The sequence below is a fragment of the Stegastes partitus genome, unplaced genomic scaffold (assembly GCF_000690725.1).
Source record: "Stegastes partitus isolate 25-593 unplaced genomic scaffold, Stegastes_partitus-1.0.2 Scaffold208, whole genome shotgun sequence".
Lineage (NCBI taxonomy): Eukaryota > Metazoa > Chordata > Actinopteri > Pomacentridae > Stegastes > Stegastes partitus.
This window is the reverse complement of record NW_007577939.1, coordinates 591,918-611,907: the sequence shown is the minus strand read 5'-3', so window position 1 is coordinate 611,907 and position 19,990 is coordinate 591,918. Positions and strand designations below refer to the sequence as shown.

General features: G+C 40.0%; 1 protein-coding gene across 2 annotated transcripts in view; it reads left to right on the top strand.

The window, feature by feature from the left end:
- Window positions 1-236: 236 nt before the first annotated feature.
- The window catches only part of col2a1b (collagen, type II, alpha 1b), a 49,002-nt gene continuing 29,248 nt past the window's right edge, over window positions 237-19,990 (top strand). Inside the window, exons 1-18 of one of the 2 annotated variants that reach the window (XM_008280756.1) lie at window positions 237-457; window positions 3,975-4,184; window positions 5,786-5,802; window positions 6,214-6,246; window positions 7,393-7,425; window positions 7,708-7,761; window positions 9,250-9,351; window positions 10,125-10,202; window positions 12,293-12,337; window positions 13,101-13,154; window positions 14,996-15,049; window positions 16,653-16,706; window positions 17,473-17,526; window positions 17,621-17,674; window positions 17,974-18,018; window positions 18,138-18,191; window positions 18,471-18,515; window positions 18,716-18,769. In XM_008280756.1, the coding sequence (XP_008278978.1) occupies window positions 364-457; window positions 3,975-4,184; window positions 5,786-5,802; window positions 6,214-6,246; window positions 7,393-7,425; window positions 7,708-7,761; window positions 9,250-9,351; window positions 10,125-10,202; window positions 12,293-12,337; window positions 13,101-13,154; window positions 14,996-15,049; window positions 16,653-16,706; window positions 17,473-17,526; window positions 17,621-17,674; window positions 17,974-18,018; window positions 18,138-18,191; window positions 18,471-18,515; window positions 18,716-18,769 (1,134 nt within the window). In that variant the 5' untranslated portion in view covers window positions 237-363. The remainder of the gene's footprint in view (window positions 458-3,974; window positions 4,185-5,785; window positions 5,803-6,213; window positions 6,247-7,392; window positions 7,426-7,707; window positions 7,762-9,249; window positions 9,352-10,124; window positions 10,203-12,292; window positions 12,338-13,100; window positions 13,155-14,995; window positions 15,050-16,652; window positions 16,707-17,472; window positions 17,527-17,620; window positions 17,675-17,973; window positions 18,019-18,137; window positions 18,192-18,470; window positions 18,516-18,715; window positions 18,770-19,990) is intronic. The other variant, XM_008280757.1, reaches the window with a different exon arrangement.

The following is a 19,990-nucleotide window of genomic DNA, read 5'->3' as shown; positions in this document are numbered from 1 at the left end:
GGAATAATGGAACCTGGGAGACAGAATGGGAGGGAAACGGGGCTCAGATTTCAGCCTGACAGGGGGTAAGGGGCCGGACTGATATTTGGAAATATACGAAGATTCATTGAAGGCAACGGGGACATAAAACTACAGCGTCTGGCCTTAAGCGGTCGGTGCTGCGTTTCTTTTGCAGGTCCGGATCCTGCCGCTGGATTCTCCTTTTTTTTTTTTTTTTTTTTTTTTTCCTTTTTGGGGGGGGAAAGGGTGAATGTCGAATGGTCTTTTTGTAGCTGGGACACAAACACTAAATACTGAGAGAAGCCTCCGTTCCTTCGCACCCGTCTTTCTCCTCCAAGGGCCCTGCATGTCTAATATTTAGACATGTTCAGCTTTATGGATTCCCGGACTGTACTGCTACTTGTAGCAACCCAAGTTTGTCTATTAGCCGTTGTGAGATGTCAGGAGGAGGACGACCGTAAGTGACAGCTTTAATTCTCTGATGAAGAAACTCTAACTTTGTCATAAAATGCATACAGAGATCAGAGGTTCATCTTCCAGTGAGAGTGTTCTGAAATGTGTTGATTTTTGTGCACAGTACCCGGATTTTGGATACCTCTGTGCTTGTTATGGTGCTTAGGGTCATTTGGCTCGCAACTTTTACGCACAGAAAGTTCACGATTGTTTGGATGCTCTGTTGCACAAAAAATTAAATGAGTCGTGATAGTTATAGACCTTGTGTCTGACAAGAATGCTGATACTTCTGCATCTGCAAGGTGTGATAAAGCTCAGTATATCAGAGCTGTGGGCGTGCGTAAGGATGATGAAATGGATGGAGAGCTGCGGAACGTTTACGCGAAATAAGGCTATCAAAGCTGGAGTTGTTTGATTTCTTGCTTTTGTGGAGTTATTTTATTTTTTACTTTATTTTTTTTAAACTTTACCTTGTTATTAGCAATATGTGTTAGTTTTCTTTTAGGTTAACACTCACCTATAGTTTAAAAACCAAAAATCATAAGGGGATTTTGCTCCTCTGCACTGAACTGAGCTCAGTACTTATCTCCCCCTTCTTTCTTCAGATTGAACCGCCTGACACCTGTGGGTGTTTTAGGGGCCTTGACAGACTCTCCTTTTAACTGCAGATTCACTTAATATAGGGGTGAGAGGGGGAGGGGATGGGCAAAAAGTGAAAGGTGGTCAGGCTCAAGGGCCTTTGGTGAAAAGTATTCACATTCCATTGCTGTCAGAGGGCATCCAGGCGAATCCTGGCTTGTTGAGGCGGAAAGGTGGTCCAATAACTAAAATTTCCATTAAAAAAGGGTTTTATTTTGATATCCATTCCATTAGGAATCAATCAGTCTTTATATTATTCTTCCCACCTGCAGACTTTTTGCTTTCTCTTTTTTTCAATAAAACTGGAGTGGAATTATCCATCAGTGTTATTGATTTTAGTATTCACAAGAGACATTAGAGAGTGAAGGTGCGCCAACAGATTTGGGGCCAGAAATAATGTTCCATATGATTTCAGGGTTTCCATCTGCTTAAAAGATTACCCATAAGCTGTGACAGTCAGCCCAGAGAGAGCCAGAGCCAGGGTGCAAGAGAGAGAGGTGACTGGAAAAATATAAGAAAGGGATTTTATTATTATAAATCTAAGACGTGCAGTTTTCTCACTATACAACAAATCAAGCTCACCAACTGTTTAAAGAATAGGTTTATTTCCAAGAATAAAGAGGAAAAGGAGGGCTGGAATAGTCATGCCAAAGCAATTGCCAGTCTCAGGTTACTCTTTCAGAGACATTGGTCCCTGGATATAATGCAAGCCTTTCTTTTCTAACTGCAGGCAGAATTTTTTGGGGGGTACGGGACGCTAAAATAGTAGAGAGGTCTGATTGTGACCTCAATACAGGATAGGCTTACTAGCCCCTTAGAGGTGGGGGGATCAGGTCTTTCGCTCTAAACTCTGAGATCACTGACTAATCATTTATCTAGACACCATAAAGCTAACCATTCAGGAGCAGAAGCAGGATCAAGGCCGAGGAGTAACAAAAAAAAAGAGTGAAAACAGAGTTGACTCTAATGACTTCGAAGTGCACCTGGGTTCACTTTACAATTTTCATTGTTCATTTTACTCTCATGGAAAACAGTATGGCTGCCAACACATGGGAGAGGAGACTTGCAAATTATCCTCAGTGACGAAAAGCCAGCTTTCTATCAGTTCTCCTGCAGATAGAGGAGCCCTTGTCTTAGAAAATCCCATATCAGGAGAATCTTTCATATTGGAGCCAGTGAAAGGACAGGTGCAGACCTTTGATAGTACACGCAGCCCTGTAAAAGTAAATGTCAAAGCCACAAGGTATGTGTATGAAAGCTGACCATTTTTTTCTCTCTGACGTGCTTGAACTGGCATCTGACAGCTATGGCTTCCAGATGGGGTTTAAAATGTGCCCCATGTTTATACAAGGCAATAGTTTGTGAATTGCCCATTCTGTCCCTTTCCAGAAAGACCTCATTCATTGCTGCTGAGGTCCTTTAGGTTACCTAGAATTAAGCAGTGCTCAAAGGTAAACATAGCTACTGTACTTGCACCTTCTCCTCTCACCCTCTCAGCAGTCTGCACCCTGAGGCCTTTCTTTTGGTCTGTCAAACACTTTCACCCCTCGGCACAGGTTCAGTGGCTCCAGTCAGAGCATTTCTTTCAGCAGGTGTTAGGCCCTCTGTTGACTACTGAGGAAGCCGTCAGACTGGAAAATGAACTAAAATATTGCTAATTACTAATGTCTATTGTTACATTTCCTTGAGTGGGTGTCCTTTAGACCATGTACAGTAGCTGTAGTCAAAGATGCTCCACCTGCATCACGTTCCGTTGTGCTCTCTCTGCCAGGCTGTGGTCCGAGAGAAAAAAAAATGCAACGATTTTTATTTCCTGAATGCAAAGTTTGTCTCCCTTTTACAGTAAATTAGGGTGTCTCCCGCAATGTAAACTAGCCCTATATTTAACTTCTTAAGGAATTCAGGCACATGCTCTCCAGCTCCTGTGAAATTATTGGAGGTTTCCTGCAGGTCTTCTTCAGTTTCTCTATGATTCTGTGATGTTACACTGCCACCCTGTGGTTACTTGACAAGTTGCATGTGTCACTTCCATTACTTGACTTGGTGTTGGTTATTCTTAAGTGGAATAAGCAACAAATATGCTGGACTTGCACCAGAGAAGTTGCAGTCTTCATTGACTACAGCTGCAACTGTTGTTCAATTATTCAGTCAACAATATGCCAAAATTTAATCAACAACTATTTTGATAATCAATAACATATTGCCAGTTTTTAAACAAAAATGTCACACATTTGCTTATACAGACTTTTAAATGTGAGGATTTGGCGCCTGTCGTATGTGATAGTTAACTGAATATCTTTTTGTTTTTGACAGTTAAACTGCCTTTTACTGGAACACAACAAAATAATTTAAAAATCCATCAAGACAATAACCAGCAGAATAATTGAAAAATGTATTTGTTAGTTGGAACAATACAGCAGGCGCTCCACAGCTCATACAGGGGAAATAATGGTTTGATTTGTAAAAAAAAAAAAATGTGTTGATAAGGATCAATCAATAGTCATTACCCATAAAGAGACATGTGTCTAGGCTTCCTAGCTTTGGCTAATTTTGTTGGTAAGAATCTGCCTTTAAGAGTCAAATACAGTCAATATCAGTCAGCTCATTGAAGTATTAACCTAAATGTTTTTGAAGCAAGAAACATTTTTTGGCCTTAATTTGTATTTCAGCATATGCTGCGGCATATGATTTGTAATACCACTTTGAATTTCATATGTTTCCCAGCTCAACAAAAAATCATTTGATTTGCTTCACAGTAAATATAAGTTGTTGTTTATGAGTTACACATTACAGACATTGCTGTTCAAATCTGATGCATAATCTCCTTTTTCCATTTCACTGCCTGGACCTTTCTGTGTCCCTGACTATGGTCTCTCACACAGAGGAAGATGCTTTTAGCTGTATACAAGATGGACAGCGTTATAGCGACAAGGACGTGTGGAAACCAGAGCCTTGTCGCATCTGTGTGTGTGACACTGGAACCGTCCTGTGTGATGAAATTGTCTGCGAGGAGCTAAAAGACTGCCCCAAACCTGAAATCCCATTCGGAGAGTGTTGTCCCATCTGCGCTGCTGACCAGACTCCATCCATTGGTTGTAATTTATTTATCTCACACCTCTCATAAATAAATTACTGTACAAAATCGTTTTGTTTACTTTTGGGAGAAAACTAAATAATTTGGTATAATCAAAGGCTGGCCAGTTGCTGTTTAACTTTTGTCCCTTTAATGTATTAATCAGGCTTATAGAGTATGTTGGCCTTTGATTTGGATACAGTTTTCTATCCCCAAAGCAAACAAATGATAAGAAAAAACAACAGTGACACTTCTGACAAGATTTCAGTGAAATGCTACCTCACTGTCATTTTTCCATAGCTGGCTCACCTTGGCCCCATCTTGTTTGAATACTCTCTCCTTCCCTGAGTATCATGAAAACATGTGGCAGTCATTAAGGAAATACCTCAGTCAAGCAGACACGGCCTCGCATTTCTACTCTATATCCTCTCTGTGGATTTCTGCAGATCTGATGGCAAGAAAATACCGTGACACTACTGAGAGTTCAGACTATTTGAAGGAGCTATTCGCCACATTTAAGTGCCATTGCTTCCTGATAAACAGTGACCCCAGGGTCCAAACGCTGTTGATCCAGCTTTGGAAATCTAAATAAAGCCAGTTGACGAGCATTGGTGAAATCAGAAGTGTCACTGCTTGCAATGCATGCTTATGGATTAAAGTGCTTTATAACGTACTTTTCTTCCATTTCAAGGCAAAATGAAGTGCTTAGTGACACATATAGAATCATTTTACGCTATCAGTCACTTAAAAACAAGGCCAGATATCAAACCTCAGTACTTCTCTGTACTGCCTAAAATGTATCCAAACTACTGACTGTCAAACTCCATCAAGTCCCAAAATGGGATGGCACATCTGTCAGATTTGTAATGTTATTTTTGATCCAATAATTCTTGATTTAAATAATATTATACTTTTTTATACGGGGAAATGCCCTGTACAAGTACTGGTATTTAGACAATATTTAACAATTGAGAAATCTGGCTTCTTTTGTTCAAATGAAAAAAAAGAAGTATTTTGTAAAAGAAAGTGTTTGTTAGAGCTTAAAAAATACTATTTTGGTGTTGACATTCAGACTCAATCATAGCTTGGATGACTAAGAATCTGCACAGTGTAGTATATTCCAGCTACCCAGCCCCACTAAAAAATGTCTTAAAACTACAACATTGCTATGTTAACATTGCTTAAATGGTCATCATAGTTAAGTCTGAGTTGCAAAAGAGTAACAATAAGCTTAAAATACTTTTTAAAAGTCCTGGCCAACAGCACATAAGATTTAGTGTTTCATCAGAAATATGTACTTTGCAGAGGCTACTCCAGTTTCTTTGCTTTCTATCATTCCCTTTTACCTGCAGCTGCTATGCTTTTCCTCTGAGCTCTTACTGTGAGATGGCGAGTCAACCAACACTTTGTTAATCCTAATGGGCTCCCTGTGTAGCAAAAATATGATTCGGTGGTGGTCTTTAGAATAACTGAATTTAGGAGAGTACAGTTGGCTCCCAGCACAAATAGACGTTCTTGACTTGTGGGAAATACTATATAACCAACAGGGATTGTTTCTGTGTAATCTGTTCACTAACTGTCATCTCTTTTCCATTTTTATACTGGTTGAACACAAAACAGGAGTACCTGGAGCTAAGGTGAGACATTTCCTGTGTGTATTTGTCTGAGTATGTGATCTGTAATGCTGTGTATCTGTGTGTCTGTGAAATCAAACTCCCCAGCAATTATAACTGTGTCTGTCCCAGAGTGCTATCAGGGCTGCAGGAGGACCCTGCAGTTTATGGATTTAGATGAGCCTTTGAAGAGTTTTGCCAGATGGATAACAGTTATTTCCTGTTCAAACTGTTTGCCATATTTATGTGCCCAGTGATGCTGCAGGGGATACTTTATTTGCTGTGACCAGCTTCCTGATAAAACTGCAAATTTTCCATCAAAAATGTTCATCAAATGGTGTCTTAGGGGCAGCTGTTCAGAGTATGGTTGAGGAAGGACTGTTTGTATAGCCCTCATCTTAATTGCTGTTTTTTGCTTTATATTTCCTTTATCAGGGTCAGAAGGGCGAACCCGGAGACATTACAGATGTAAGTTGAAGCCACACAGCACTACAAATACAGCTTCTCATTCATTGCACATGGAAAGGTTGTAAGTTAACTGTCATTAGTTAAATAGGAAGTGCTAGACATCTTCTTCAGACTCACTGAAACACTTACAATCCTTAATGTTGCCATTTAGATTCTGCATTTAAGAAAGAAGTAGCAGTACTACAATCTGAAAACACAGCGTCTAGCCTAAAAGTAAAAGTCCTGTATTGAAAATATGACTTTAGTAACAGAGAACTGGTCCTTGTGAGTGTTACAGTTAAACTACTTTTTATATTGGGCAGTTTAATCTCTCCAGTATGTTATATTTAATCACCTGTTTAATATCTTAAAACAGACTGTTTTTATAGTGTTCAATCACATGGTTTGTATTGTAAAATCTTAATCTGAAAAGAAAATAATAACTAGAGCTTCAAATGTCAAGTGTTATGAAGGAGAAAGCATATTTCCCTCTGAAACATAGTGCATTAGAAGTACAGGTGCACACAATGGAAATTCAAGTAAAGTACAAATAACTCTAATTTGTACTTGTGTATAGTACTTGACTAAATATTCTGAGTTGTATTTCACCACTGTTGTTTCAGTAGCATGTCATCCCTGGTTGTGGATGCATGTCAGAACGGTTTTAGTAATTGTAAGTTAGTATTTTAGAACAACTGAAAGATTTAAAAGTTCAATACTGCTAGCTTATAAGAGAAAGATGGAGTGGGAGAGGAGGAAGGCCTGTCAACCCACCCATCAGGAAGACAGCCAAGCACAATAAGGGCTCCATACAATCCTCCATAAAGATCCTCACAGGCCATTGGAGAGGCGAAGGGTTAAAGAGAGAGAAGGAGTAAACTCCCTGCTGCTGCTGCACCTGGAAATGCTTTACCCCTCTGAGGGAATACAAGTTCATGGCAGGAAATAAGAAGGCATTGTTTATTGTATGTTTCTTATAATGCTTTGCCCGAAGAGATTAGCAATTAACAAGTCTACTCTGATGGGAGCGAGATAATGTTTCCCTAAACCTCCCGTGTGCAAATACATCTGGTACATGTCAGCATTAGCAGAGGGCCTCCAGATTAAAGATAATGTTCGATGCAAGATAATTGACATCTTTGGTTTTCTTTCCCTGTACTTGCCCAGGTTGTAGGACCAAGAGGACCACCTGGCCCAATGGTATGCACCTATTTCTGCATTCTACCATAATTACTTCTCCTACAGGGCTTTTTACAACTTGCTGTATGTAGAAAGTTTGCACTGTTCATTTTCATTTTACAATAGAAAGAGTTTGAGTAACCATATAGGTATTAAATTTAATTTCCAGTTTCTGGAACACGAAATGAAACCAATCTAACATAACAGTAGCAGAGTTAAAAAGCTGCAGCTGTTTCTTCAGCTCACATGTACTCAGAGAACACCTGAAGTTGCTGACTGCTTCTCTATCTCCTGTTCATCCAGGGCCCACCAGGAGAGCAAGGAAACCGTGGAGCAAGAGGAGAGAAAGGAGAGAAGGTCAGTTTGACAAGTTAAAATCAGAGAAAAAAAATTAACCCCCCTAAATTTGGATTTTTCTCAGCCTGACCCTTTAAAAAAAAAACTAGATCCTCCCTTAAGAAGTACAGTATGTCCTTTTGAATCCGGTAGCTTTAGGTCTCGGAGGGTGGGTTGGGGGGATCTGTTATAGCTTGCAGGTTTGCAGAATGGTGGCCTTTCATTGAGCAACTCAGTCTAACTAGTCATGTGTCATTTCCATTAGGCTGTGTGGTCTGGGTTGTTTAACAGATGTGAGGCTGTCGGAGACTCATAATGTAAACCTCAGCTTCTCACAGAGGCCTCACAGTCGGTCGTTGTGGGAAATCAGCATCGCCGCATTCGTTGGGCTTTGATCATCTCATTAATGTAACAACACTTGAATGTGATAACAGCTGCAGGCGAGAAGTTTATGTCATGTAGTCAGCTTGTTTTATGTAGATTTAAGCATAAGGTGGACTGTGTTTTGGCTAACAGAATTTAAGCAGCCTTGTAGGTGTTCAGCACATTCTTTGGGATTCCCTTGCAGGGTAATTTGTCACTACATGCACAGAGGTATGTCTGGTAGCCTGATTTGGCCTGATAAATCATCAGCATACACTAAAAGTATTTTGTTTTGAATCATATATTTGGCCACAGTGTAAGTCTACCTTACTTTTTTTTTTTTTTTCAAATCTTAAATGTTATTTTTTTAGTTCAAAATGACATGTTTCTGTTGTAATGGATGACTCTTTGATACCAGCAGGTCAGGTGTAGTCAGGTTCTCTCACGCAGACCATCAGTACAGTTTGGGGAAAGTTCAGGCTTCTGTCAGCAGTGTCTGACGAATGCCGTCCTATGGTGCATCGACTGCCAGTGACTGTGTAATGATTTATCCAAAGTAGTCCTCAGCTCAAATACTGGCACATACCGTAGCCCTGAAATTAATAAATATTCAATCATATTTTCTGCACTTGCATATGCTTAGAAAGCTGTTGTACTCATGTGTTTATAGCTAATATGGCAATGAAGTCAACATAAAATGGGAAAATTTTGTTTTTATGAATAGTTATTCAGCACTATGCAGCTGCAAAAATATATGTATATTCTGAATATTTGCCAACAGTGGAAGCATTTAGTCAATGAATTTATCAGCTTATCAACAGAAAACTTCTGCAATTAGCTTTCCAATTTGAATATATTTTAGTTTCTGAATTATTGATTGGACAAAAAAGACATTTGTGACATTTTGTAAACCAAAACATTACTCAAATAAATTTAAAAAACAATCTGCAGGATGATGAATAATGAAAATAATTGTTAACTGAATCACGATTAAGACTTAGTTTATCTTATCTTGTTTTTTGTCAAATAGAAACCTGATTATTCTCCTTAAGTCATTTCAAAGTCGTTATTATGATCAGTCTTAGAATATATTCTTGTCCTTTTCAGATTTTTAACTTGATTTAAATTTTTATCTGTCTTTTTCAGGGAAGTCCAGGTCCCCGCGGCAGAGATGGTGAGCCTGGCACCCCTGGTAACCCCGGCCCCCCTGGACCTCCAGGACCTAATGGACCCCCTGGCCTTGGTGGAGTAAGTATCCCATGACTAGTAGGGGTGGTGGGAGACCATTCACTGCAGTCGTATGAGCTGACAGGTTGAACCAGGAATGGGCTCACTTTGACTGGTTGGAGGAATCAGAAGGAGGGGTGAAATGGAGCAAAGAAAGAATCCCACAGCATAAAAGATGTGGGAAATTTCTGGCTTAGGGAGCAGGCAGAAAGACAACAGTGAGTGGATGCAGAGAGAAAGAATAGATCGAATGCCTTTCATTCTTTGTAGGGAAAAAGGAGGGAGGAGGTGGATTGAGGGGAGGTGGAAAGGCAAGAGGTAGTGTGGGAGGGGATGGGAAGGAGCTTTTTCTGCATGGGGGGCAAGTAGAGTCTTTGTCAAAACTGTTCACATGCCCTCTGTCTCTCCTCTGTCTGCATCAGAATTCGCATAATAAGCTCTGTTGCTGACAATCTATTAAAAGCCGACTCTCTCTCCTGCCAAAATGACACAGCATCCTCCAAACTCTACAATTCAATGACAGCACATTTGCCTTCCAAGATAAATACTTGCACTTTGCAACAGCCAAAGCTCAGTTTCAAAGATGGTGCAATTTGAAATTTGTATTGGCCTGTCATCCATTTTTCAGTCGACTCCAACTAAATGCTTTACCCAGCAGTCAGTGTGAGAGTTTCTTTGACAGTTCAGCAGATTACCTTAAAGACTTATTTTCACTAATATGTTACAAAAGGGTGTAAAACAACCTTTCTTTACCATATAAATGCTAATGATGTTATGTTTTTTGCCTTTTGCAGAACTTTGCTGCTCAGATGGCAGGTGGTTTTGACGAGAAGGCTGGCGGTGCACAAATGGGCGTGATGCAAGGACCAATGGTAAGCAAGCGATGATGAGAGCTGCTGCCCTGCTCTGTTCTCTTTACAGTTGGCTGAATTTAGTCTGTAAACAAGGCAAAGAACACAGAGGCTGAGAGAGTCCTTCCACCTGAAGACCTGGGTTAAAGATTTGCATCAGCCAACATCTGCTCTACATCTCTGCAGTGGCATTTTTGGTAGATGATCCTGAGCTTTAACAATTCTGGATGGACTTAAAAACTTCCTTTCATGAACTAGATATATGAAACTAAGAGATGAAAACGTCATTATCATTCCTAATCTGGAGAATGGATATCTTTATAGGATTAAAACTTATCAAGGACTGCAAGATACGATGAAGATATCTGATTCAAGACACAGTCACAGTGATACATAGTATCAGCTGTGTATTCTTTTCTGAAGGGTTTTGAGATCAAATTAAGAAATACAAGGCCGTACTTTGCCCAGTGCTGGAGGAACCGTACTGCAGCGTTCTCAGTCTTGATGGAAAATAAACACCTCACACGGAGTACAGAGAGGTAATTTTATAAACTGAGGAAACAGCCATTGATCGTCATTATATTTCAAACTCATGAAAAACCGCTACTGCTGTGGGTTGGCTGGCATGGCACCCTTTCTGCGATGGAGAGGCAAGCACACTGGGAGCTATTTTGGTTTAGAGAGCCACAGAGCAGCTTGGCAGCTTCTCAGCCCCACCAGAGGTTTGAGACGCCAGGAGGAGGAGGAGAAGGAAGGGGGCGACTGGAGTCGATCACATCCCCACAGTTAGAATCAGTCTCCCACTGACTCTCCTACCACATGTCTGTCTGAGAGCTCACCACAATACTGGGCCCTTTTAAAGCCAGCCCACGTTTACTTTGGCAGTTGTCAGTGTGCTGGGGGAGAGAGCAGTGCAAGAACAAACTGGACTAATGTTAAATCAGAAGTCAAGCTTATAACCCCTTATACACTTACTCAGTGCCCCAACTTATATCCTGCACCTACATACCAAACACTTAAATAGCGCACTTACTGAAAAGTATGCACTCACACATATTCACGTCCCTCAAACACACATTCAAACTGAAGATATAGAGCCCCATTGATAAGCTGCTACCCACTGTGGTGAAGGCATCTCACCCCTACTGAAAGGTGACTTTCATTCAGATCTGCAGACAACTGTGCCGTGCTGTGACATTTTCTTTGGCTGCGATCCCTGATTTTTTTGAATGAGGGTTCATAAAAATGCGACTGCTGAAAGGAATATGTTTTTTATGCAGGAGAACAGCTGTCACAAATAATCTGAATTGAGGGGATTTCTTTATGAAGAAGAAGGACTTGAAGTCTTGGAAAGTTTATTGACATCAACTCATGCAGCCCATCTTTCCTTAAATAGCTGATTTTCTTTATGTTGTGTATGTTTTGTGTGTAGGAAAGAAAGGAACAGGGATTTGTCTCATCACTTTCACAAAATGTGATTTCCTCTTGTTGAGCGCTGATGCATGAAGTTAAAGTAGAAATTACTTTGGCACGTGACTCCAGCCAGAAGCTCTCACAGAGAAGAATCTCACCTTTTGAGTTAATATCGGAAATCTCGCAGATTTATAATGAAAATTTCAGCAAAACCAAAGAGTTCCGTAATATTTTGTTTTTCTGTCATACTGTAAAAAGTCGTTCAGCGTTCCCTCTTAAAAGAACAACACTACACCTGATGACCTCTGAACTCTAGGAACACACAGCAGGTGGGAGAAATAGCTGAGCGAATACGAAGAGTGGGGGTGAAGAGATGAGAAAAGAGGGAGAGAAAGGAAGAGAAAACCTGAATGCCACTGAGGAATTTCCAGCGATTTATGGTTTTGACAAGTAGAGCTGTTGAGTATTATGTAGCTTTGGGGCAAAGCAGGTGATATGTTTTTATAGCTTCTGACTAAACTCAAGTGGATAGAAGTGCAGGTTTTTCCTTTAACAAACTTACACGGAAGTGTAAAATGTAAAGTATTATTGTGCTTATAAGTGTGATTTATGTGTTTGTAGAGTGTGTATTGGGGAAAGATGGGATTATCTGTCATTATCCTGATGTTGTCTGATGTGTCTCTTTTTTCCCCCCTCAGGGCCCAATGGGACCCAGAGGACCACCTGGCCCCTCCGGAGCACCTGTAAGTACCTCTTGTGCTGCCAAAAGAACACACAAGCCAGGTGAATCTGTAGACGGGTTCCTGTGTTTGTCACAGACAGGATACTCGCGGTTTAATCTCTTAATTGTAACGTGCTTGATGCCATGTGCTGCATTGTTTACCTCTTCTAGTGTATTTAATTACAGTATTGACCTCAAAATGACCACTGACTTTGCAAACTTCAAGAAGGAAAGCGTGCCACAGGCCATCAGAGATAAATGTTTACATTCGGCCTTCTTTTAAACGCGAGCGTCTGCTGTTTTCTGGAAGGCTCCAGGGCTTTTTCCTGCACCATAACCCAGACACACTGTAGAACACCTGACAATTTACCTTCCGTACAGCCTGCTGAGCTCACAACCACATTTAACACATTTGAGAGGAAGTTGTGTAATTTTGAATAGCAGCAGCTTGCAATGTAGGCGACCAGATAGAGAGATGCTTTTAATGATTGCACATGTATGTCTTTAATAGCACAACAAGCCCATCATCATATCCCAAAGCCAAATGTGTCATATTCAGATTGCTTATTTTGTCAGTGACTTTACAGTTTACTATCAGACAATGTGAAGAAAACCAACAAAGGTACATGTCAGAAATGGAAGGTTGAATATGATTTCTGAAAAAGTTATTTACCATTTTTAAAGTTGATCCAGTCTTTGTTTATCATTCAGTTAGCCTCCTTGTTACCACTGTATAAAAAATGTCACTCTCCTCAAACAGTCTCTCTCTTCTTTCTACATCTCAGGGTCCACAAGGTTTCCAAGGCAACCCAGGAGAGGCTGGAGAGCCCGGACAATCTGTAAGTATCCCACAGTGTGCTGCCCCTTTTCATAGGCGATACTGCATGGTTTAGTATGTGCTCGATGCTGCCTCTGTAACCTCTTCAGGTTTTTCACCTCCCCGCTCTTCTATAAGTTTCTGTCCTGTATTTCTGATTTGTCAAATCGTTGTTTTCTCATAGCTGTTGGATTTTTTAAAGGTTTGTCATTGTGTATCAAAATGTTTCTAGCAATGGAATGCCTTCAAAAGATAAAAAGGAAATATGATCAATCAGATATTGTTTAGACAGTGTGGTGTGTGCAAGTGAGGCAGCATGCTATACAAATTGGCATAAAAAGCACCAGAAATGCCAAAAATGACTTGAAAGAGTCTTTTTTGAATGAGTCTTTTTAATCATATTTAGTATATTGTTAAGTCTCAGTCTCAATCTCGCCACTGCTAATGTCTTACCTGTTAACAGCAGTTGTTTTAAATTCAATATAAAAAACACTCTTCAAGTAGTCTTTACAGTGCCTGTTTCTCAAACACAAATTTAGAGACCTAAACTTGAGATATAATGCTGGAGAGCAGGGAGTTAAACTGGCCTTCAGCTCTTCTGTTGTACTGTGTGAGAGAAATATTTGGGATTTTCAAAAGTTTTTCCTGGTCTTCCACCCATCTCCTCACTGGCAGCCTCCAGTGTTTGTTGTACCTCTGCTGAGCCTTCATATTCATCCTCAGATCATTCTTTACCGTCTAATAACTCAAAGAGAATATTGTATCCCTTCCTATTATTTTCTGTTCCTAAATCCGTTCTCTACTCGCTGCCCTAGCCCTTACCCCTCCCAAAGCTTCCCAAAATCAGTCTACCCGCCCTCCCCCTGTCCTCCCCTTTTCCTCAGCAGGTAGACAAAGCGAGGTCTGCCCACTGCTGTGTTAATCTGCTCATGTGGAGATCAGATAAGCAGACAGAACGTCTCTGAGATGCCTTCTCTTTTAAAAATGTGCCAGCACATCATTATGTGTGATTAAAATCAAGCTTCGCTCAAAGAAAATAACTTGACAGTTGTAGCAGGGTCACAGTGTTGGCCAAGTGTGAAGTCCAGAGATAGTTTTGGCTTTTGAAATCACAGTGAGTCAGACAAGTGCTGGACTTTTCCATCAGAACACAAAATTGTCAATAAGGTGCCCTTAATTAGTTAAATCATGGAAAGATCATAGACCACAGAGAGGACAATATATTGATCATAAGAGAAAGATCATTTAGAGGGAAAACAATGATAGGACAAACGTGTGTCAATGAAGTGAGAAGGTTGTTTTTTTTATTAAAAGACAAAAACAAAGGGCAGACAGAATTTTTGGATTTTGGAGAAGAATACTGAAGACTATGCACCACATTTATTTAGTTAATTTTTCCTATAAATCCTGCAGACTTGGAGCTCTTTTCACTGAAATACGCCCTAATTACAAACTGTAATCCTATTGTTATTGTTTAGGAATGTTTCTTTCATACTTTTAGACAAAGAGCAGCTCAACTTAATTAGAAGAGTTTAGTGTCTTTCAGATTAAAACAATAACATAATAAATTTTGATTGATGTGAGTTGTAACTGTTTTAAATTCATGTATCAGTTAACATTATTGATAACTTGTGTCATATTCACAAGTGTCAAAGTTGTTCAAAGGATAATTAAAGTCATATGTTCATGTGTGTCTGTGTCTCATTTGGCTTCTCTTTGTTTTCTGTCTGGGCTGATTGTAAAGGAAAGAGAACATGAGTTTTCACCGTGAATTACAAACTAAATTTAAACTGTGTAATGTTGCCCTCTGTTGGTTATGAGTGAGACTGTCTCACCTTTGCTTGTTTTTTCTGTTACTACCAGGGCCCCATGGGTCCCCGTGGCCCCTCCGGACCTCCTGGAAAACCTGGAGATGATGTAAGTGTGACTGTTGTAACTTATTGAAACTGCAAATACATATTTTATAAGCTTAAACCCTGACAGGTTGATACATAATGAGCTTAGTTAACATTTCTTTCTGGCATATTTTCATTACCTTTTGCGATTAAAGGATAGCAGCATCTCATGGTGAACTAGATTTCATGTCAAATAGCAAAGTCAGTCTAGACCTTTTCTGGTAACCTTTAGTAACTTCACCTACAAAAATACTGTCACTGAGATGATTATCAGGGAAAAATTATGATACCTTTCTCATCTACGTTCTCAAAATTAAACAAACTTCCTAATCTGAGTTCTGTTCTCTGAATTAAATAAGGAAACTTCAAATTTAGGTTTTTGTTGTTTTTTTCCCCTCAGGCACAATATTTATAGAACACAAATACTACATGAATTGTTACAAGGGTTTACAGTTTGTTTTTTAATGAAAGCTGAGTTTCTTTTTTCTTTTTTTTTGCGTGTTCTCGGCTCTTGCAGTCTCAACTCGGTTCATTCTAGCTTGCTGCTGAACCACTGTGGATCCATAGCTCTGACAGTTGTCATTTTCAGCATCTTGCTGGTCTTGCGAAACTACATGTGCTGCGTCTGCACAGTTTTATACTGTTACTGCTGTGCAGCTGTAAATACAAAAATGAAATACAGGAGAGATCTGGCAAACTTATTTTACATTTTACTGTCAGTGCAGCTGACTGGAACCTTTCTGCATTTGGACACAACTTCTCTGCTGATATCTCTGCACATTTAAGCCTTTGACAAATCATTATACTACATGCTGCATATCAATCTGTAGTTATAGTTTATTGCCCTTTGCATCAGTCAGACACCAGCTACCCGACGAAGAACTACAGTGTCTCTTTTTTTTGTTATTGTGACTAAATGTACAGTTCATGGTGTGCTAATAGTAAAATCCCAATAGTAGGTCATCTTTTACTTCTTTTACTGGAACTTACATGAATTTCTGTTCTTCACCTAAGTCAGGGTATCAGTCTAGCCTCGTAAATGATGTAACATGTAGCACATGTTAAAATGATTCATTTTGCTTTTTTTCTACAGCAATGTAACAGCCGTACACTTTTATTGCTTATTTACTGACAGAGATTATAGACTTCAATATGTAGTTCACACATTTATCCACGTGATGGCAGCAGACATGATATGATGCACTGTGTCCACTAGGAGTGCTCATCCATCCATCCATCCATTCATCCATCCATCCATCCATACATCCATACATCCATCCATCATTTATACACTGTTTAATCCTCACTCAGGTCAAAATAGCCTATTCCAGTGACTTAGGGTGAAGGCAGGGGACACCCTGGACAGGTCACCAGTCTATCACAGGGCTACACTTAGAGACAGACAACCAAGCACACTCACATTCACACCTTCACAGAACATGCAAACTCCATGCAGAAAGATTCTGGGATTCATCGGGATGCGAACCGGCGACTGTCTAGCTGCGAGCCATTTTGCAGCCCAAGAGTGCTTTTTTTTTTTTTTTTAACATTAGTAAAGGAAAGGTTGGAAAAATACTAATATATCTATTGTTCGTTACATTATTGTCTTTCTGATTCTGTTTTAGGGTGAGGCTGGCAAACCTGGCAAATCAGGCGAGCGTGGACCTTCTGGACCTCAGGTGAGTTGCTTCACTCTGCTGATTCTTTCTAACTCATTCTGACTATATATAAGTATTGAACTGAGTGAGGAACCTCACTCGATACACTTTGAGGTTTTGTTTTATCACTCTGAAGGCCAAACAAGAAATTAGTTGCTAATGTAAATACCAACATTTTGTACAATACACAAACCAATAAATTCCAAATTACTTCCCAACTAGAAGGATTAATTTAAGTCAGACTGTCATTGTGTTTTTTATTTAACTATATGTCCTTCAATGTGTGCAATGTGCACTGAAAGACAGCACAGTTTAAATGAAAACAAGAAAAATCTGCTGCACATTATTTCAGTGACTGACTGTGTATGACTTTTTATTTTGTTCATTTTATACAGATGTATGAGCTGTCCCACTTGTCTTGTGTAGCTGACGGTAGTGAGGGATCACTGCACAGACTGAGTTCATGTTGAGATCTTGGAAAGAGCAGTCAGATCAAGAAATTGCCTCAATTACAATACCAGTTTTAGATGGAGTCACTTCTCCTCTAGAGCTGAGAATCAGAACGGTGTGTACTTTGGAGGCCAATATCCATGGGAGCAAAAACTGCGCATAACTTGTCAAAATAAATTTGGTGGAAAAAATATATATATTAAAACACTTTCCTTTATTTGCCACAGAGGAACATTTGCTGAGAAAATCTATCCCCATGACTTTACATCCTCATTCTCCTATCTTCATCTTCTCTTTCGTATTGTATATCCACATGTTTTCTCCTCCTGTCTATTAGGGAGCTCGTGGATTCCCAGGAACTCCTGGTCTGCCAGGCATCAAGGGCCACAGAGTGAGTTTGTTTGCTATTTTAATCGTTTCCAACAAAATCAGGTTGGTGTTTTTATTTTTCGATTCTAACTCTATACTTCTCCTCCGTCTTTTAGGGTTATCCAGGTCTTGACGGTGCAAAAGGAGAGACTGGCGCTGTTGGCTCTAAGGTACAATTTTGCACAAAAACTCTTTAATGCACCAGTTTGCCTTAGTGCACTTTTCTGTGGTGACTGTAACCCAAGTAAAAAGAAACTCAGTACAGCAAAATGCCGTAACAGAATTGGCAGAAGTGGCCGAAGATAATTCACTGACATACTTTACATGTACCTCGATATAACATTTCTTGTTACCCACCCATTATAGTTTACAGATATTCCAGAAAGAGTAGCAGTTGCTTTAGAAATGCGGATGACCTGTCTTTCTTTAAATTTGCCTCAGCCAACAGCTAAATCTTTCTTCTTTTTAGGGCGAGGCTGGTGCTCCTGGAGAGAACGGTGCTCCTGGACCAATGGTGTGTATTTGTGGACATCACAACAACAAGACAAGATAAAGAGTCGCACTATCAAGTCTCAATGATATGGTAAATCAATGTTAAAAGCTTCTTCTTCTCCTCCTCTCCCTTGCCTGCAGGGACCTCGTGGTCTGCCTGGTGAGAGAGGACGTCCTGGACCCAGTGGAGCTGCTGTAAGTTCCAGCTTTGGCTCTAAATACTGTTATCAGGCACAATCTTAACATATTATTCATAACAGATGGTTTGGATGGTTCCCCTTTCTTTTAGTGTCCACTTAAGAGTTAGCTACCATATTATTTAGTGAAAGGTGTTCCCTTTAATGCACCAATCAAAGACAATTAGAACAATAACTACATGTGTCCAGTTGTAGTTATTTATACATTTGTACCAGTTTGCTGATTGCACTGTTGTTGGTCCGTCTGTGCTCATAATGTATTGTTCACTATGTCTAGGGAGCACGTGGAAATGATGGTTTGCCCGGTCCTGCTGGTCCCCCAGTAAGTGCTCATTTAAATATTATGTCATTCACTTTCATTTTCTTTTCATTGTCATCATTTGAATTCAAATGTAGTAAGAAATGCTGTATATGTAATCAGTCTCTGCTTCTTCTCACCCTGATAGTAGTGTCTGAACCTCCACACCTGGATGTGTCAGTGATTAATAGTTGAGCTGACAGACTGTGTTTTCTTCTATTTAGGGCCCCGTTGGTCCCGCTGGAGCTCCAGGCTTCCCCGGCTCTCCCGGTTCAAAGGTGAGTCAAATGTTTACCTAAATGATCCCTCCACCTCCTCTTCATCTTCATTTTTCTTGTGCTTATTCTGTGTCTCAGTGTTCGTCCCTTTCTTTCTACAAGAAAACTAAACTGCAAAAATGAACTTCAAATCACTCGTTTTGGATTTTCTCTTCACGAAAATAGAGTCGATTTGTATGTAGTAGGAGTAAGACTTTCCTAAATCAAATAACAAAGTTCATATCACAAAAACAGCAGCACCCAGCTCAGAGGGGATTTTTGTAGGGACAAGATGAAATGCTTTAGTGAAATTGGAGAAGGCTGCTCTGCATTGAAAAGTGCTCTGAGCTCCCATCTGTGTGGAAAAATAGGGGGGGGGGGGGGGGGGAAAGTGTTATTCTCCCTCTCTCACTCGCCCTTACTGTCTTTTTCTTATTTTTTCCCGTCTGCTTTGCATCTGATTTATTCCTCCTGTATGGCAGACAGGCTCTGTGCTCGAGGGTCCTGTGCTGGTGGTTTGCTTTCTTCTTCAAATCCCTTGATTGTCTGGGAAACCTTATAGGAATTACAAATTGAGTATCTCTTTACAAAAATCCTGGAGTTTCCTATGCGACAGTCAAGGCAAGCTCGGCTCAGAATGGGAAAATGTGTGTTTTTGTGCATTTTATGAAGTGACATTCAAACACTCACAGTATAGTTTTGTGTTTGTTTGCAGGAGAGTCTGAATTCCTCAGTGTGAATGTGTATTTTTATGTGACTTTATAATATACAGAAGAACGTCCCACAGTAGGAGATGTTAAAAAAACTCATATTACGCTTTTCTGCTGTACCGTCAGGAGCGTTTTCAGTTTGTGTTTGGATCAGACCTGCTTGTTAACTCCCAGTGTGTTTGTGAAATGCAGCCTCTTTTATTTTTTTATTGGAGGCTTACAAGCACAGCTTTGCACAGTTAAAAGGACCCAAGACCAACACAATAAAAACCTACCAAGACAGAAACAACACAGTTATCTGAACCTCAACTGAATAAACTGTGCACTTGACATCCAGTAATGGAAGTGGGACAGCTTTTTTCTCAGCTCCAACTGTCTCTGACTGAGAATTTTTTTCCCCCTAAAATGAAATAACACACACGCAAAAAAAGAAAAAAACACGGGCAGATGTTCTGCCTTTGTCCCAGTTTTCACCCTGGTTTCAGAGCCAATAAAGTACTGGCAGCAGGCTGACCAAGATTAAAAAATAAAA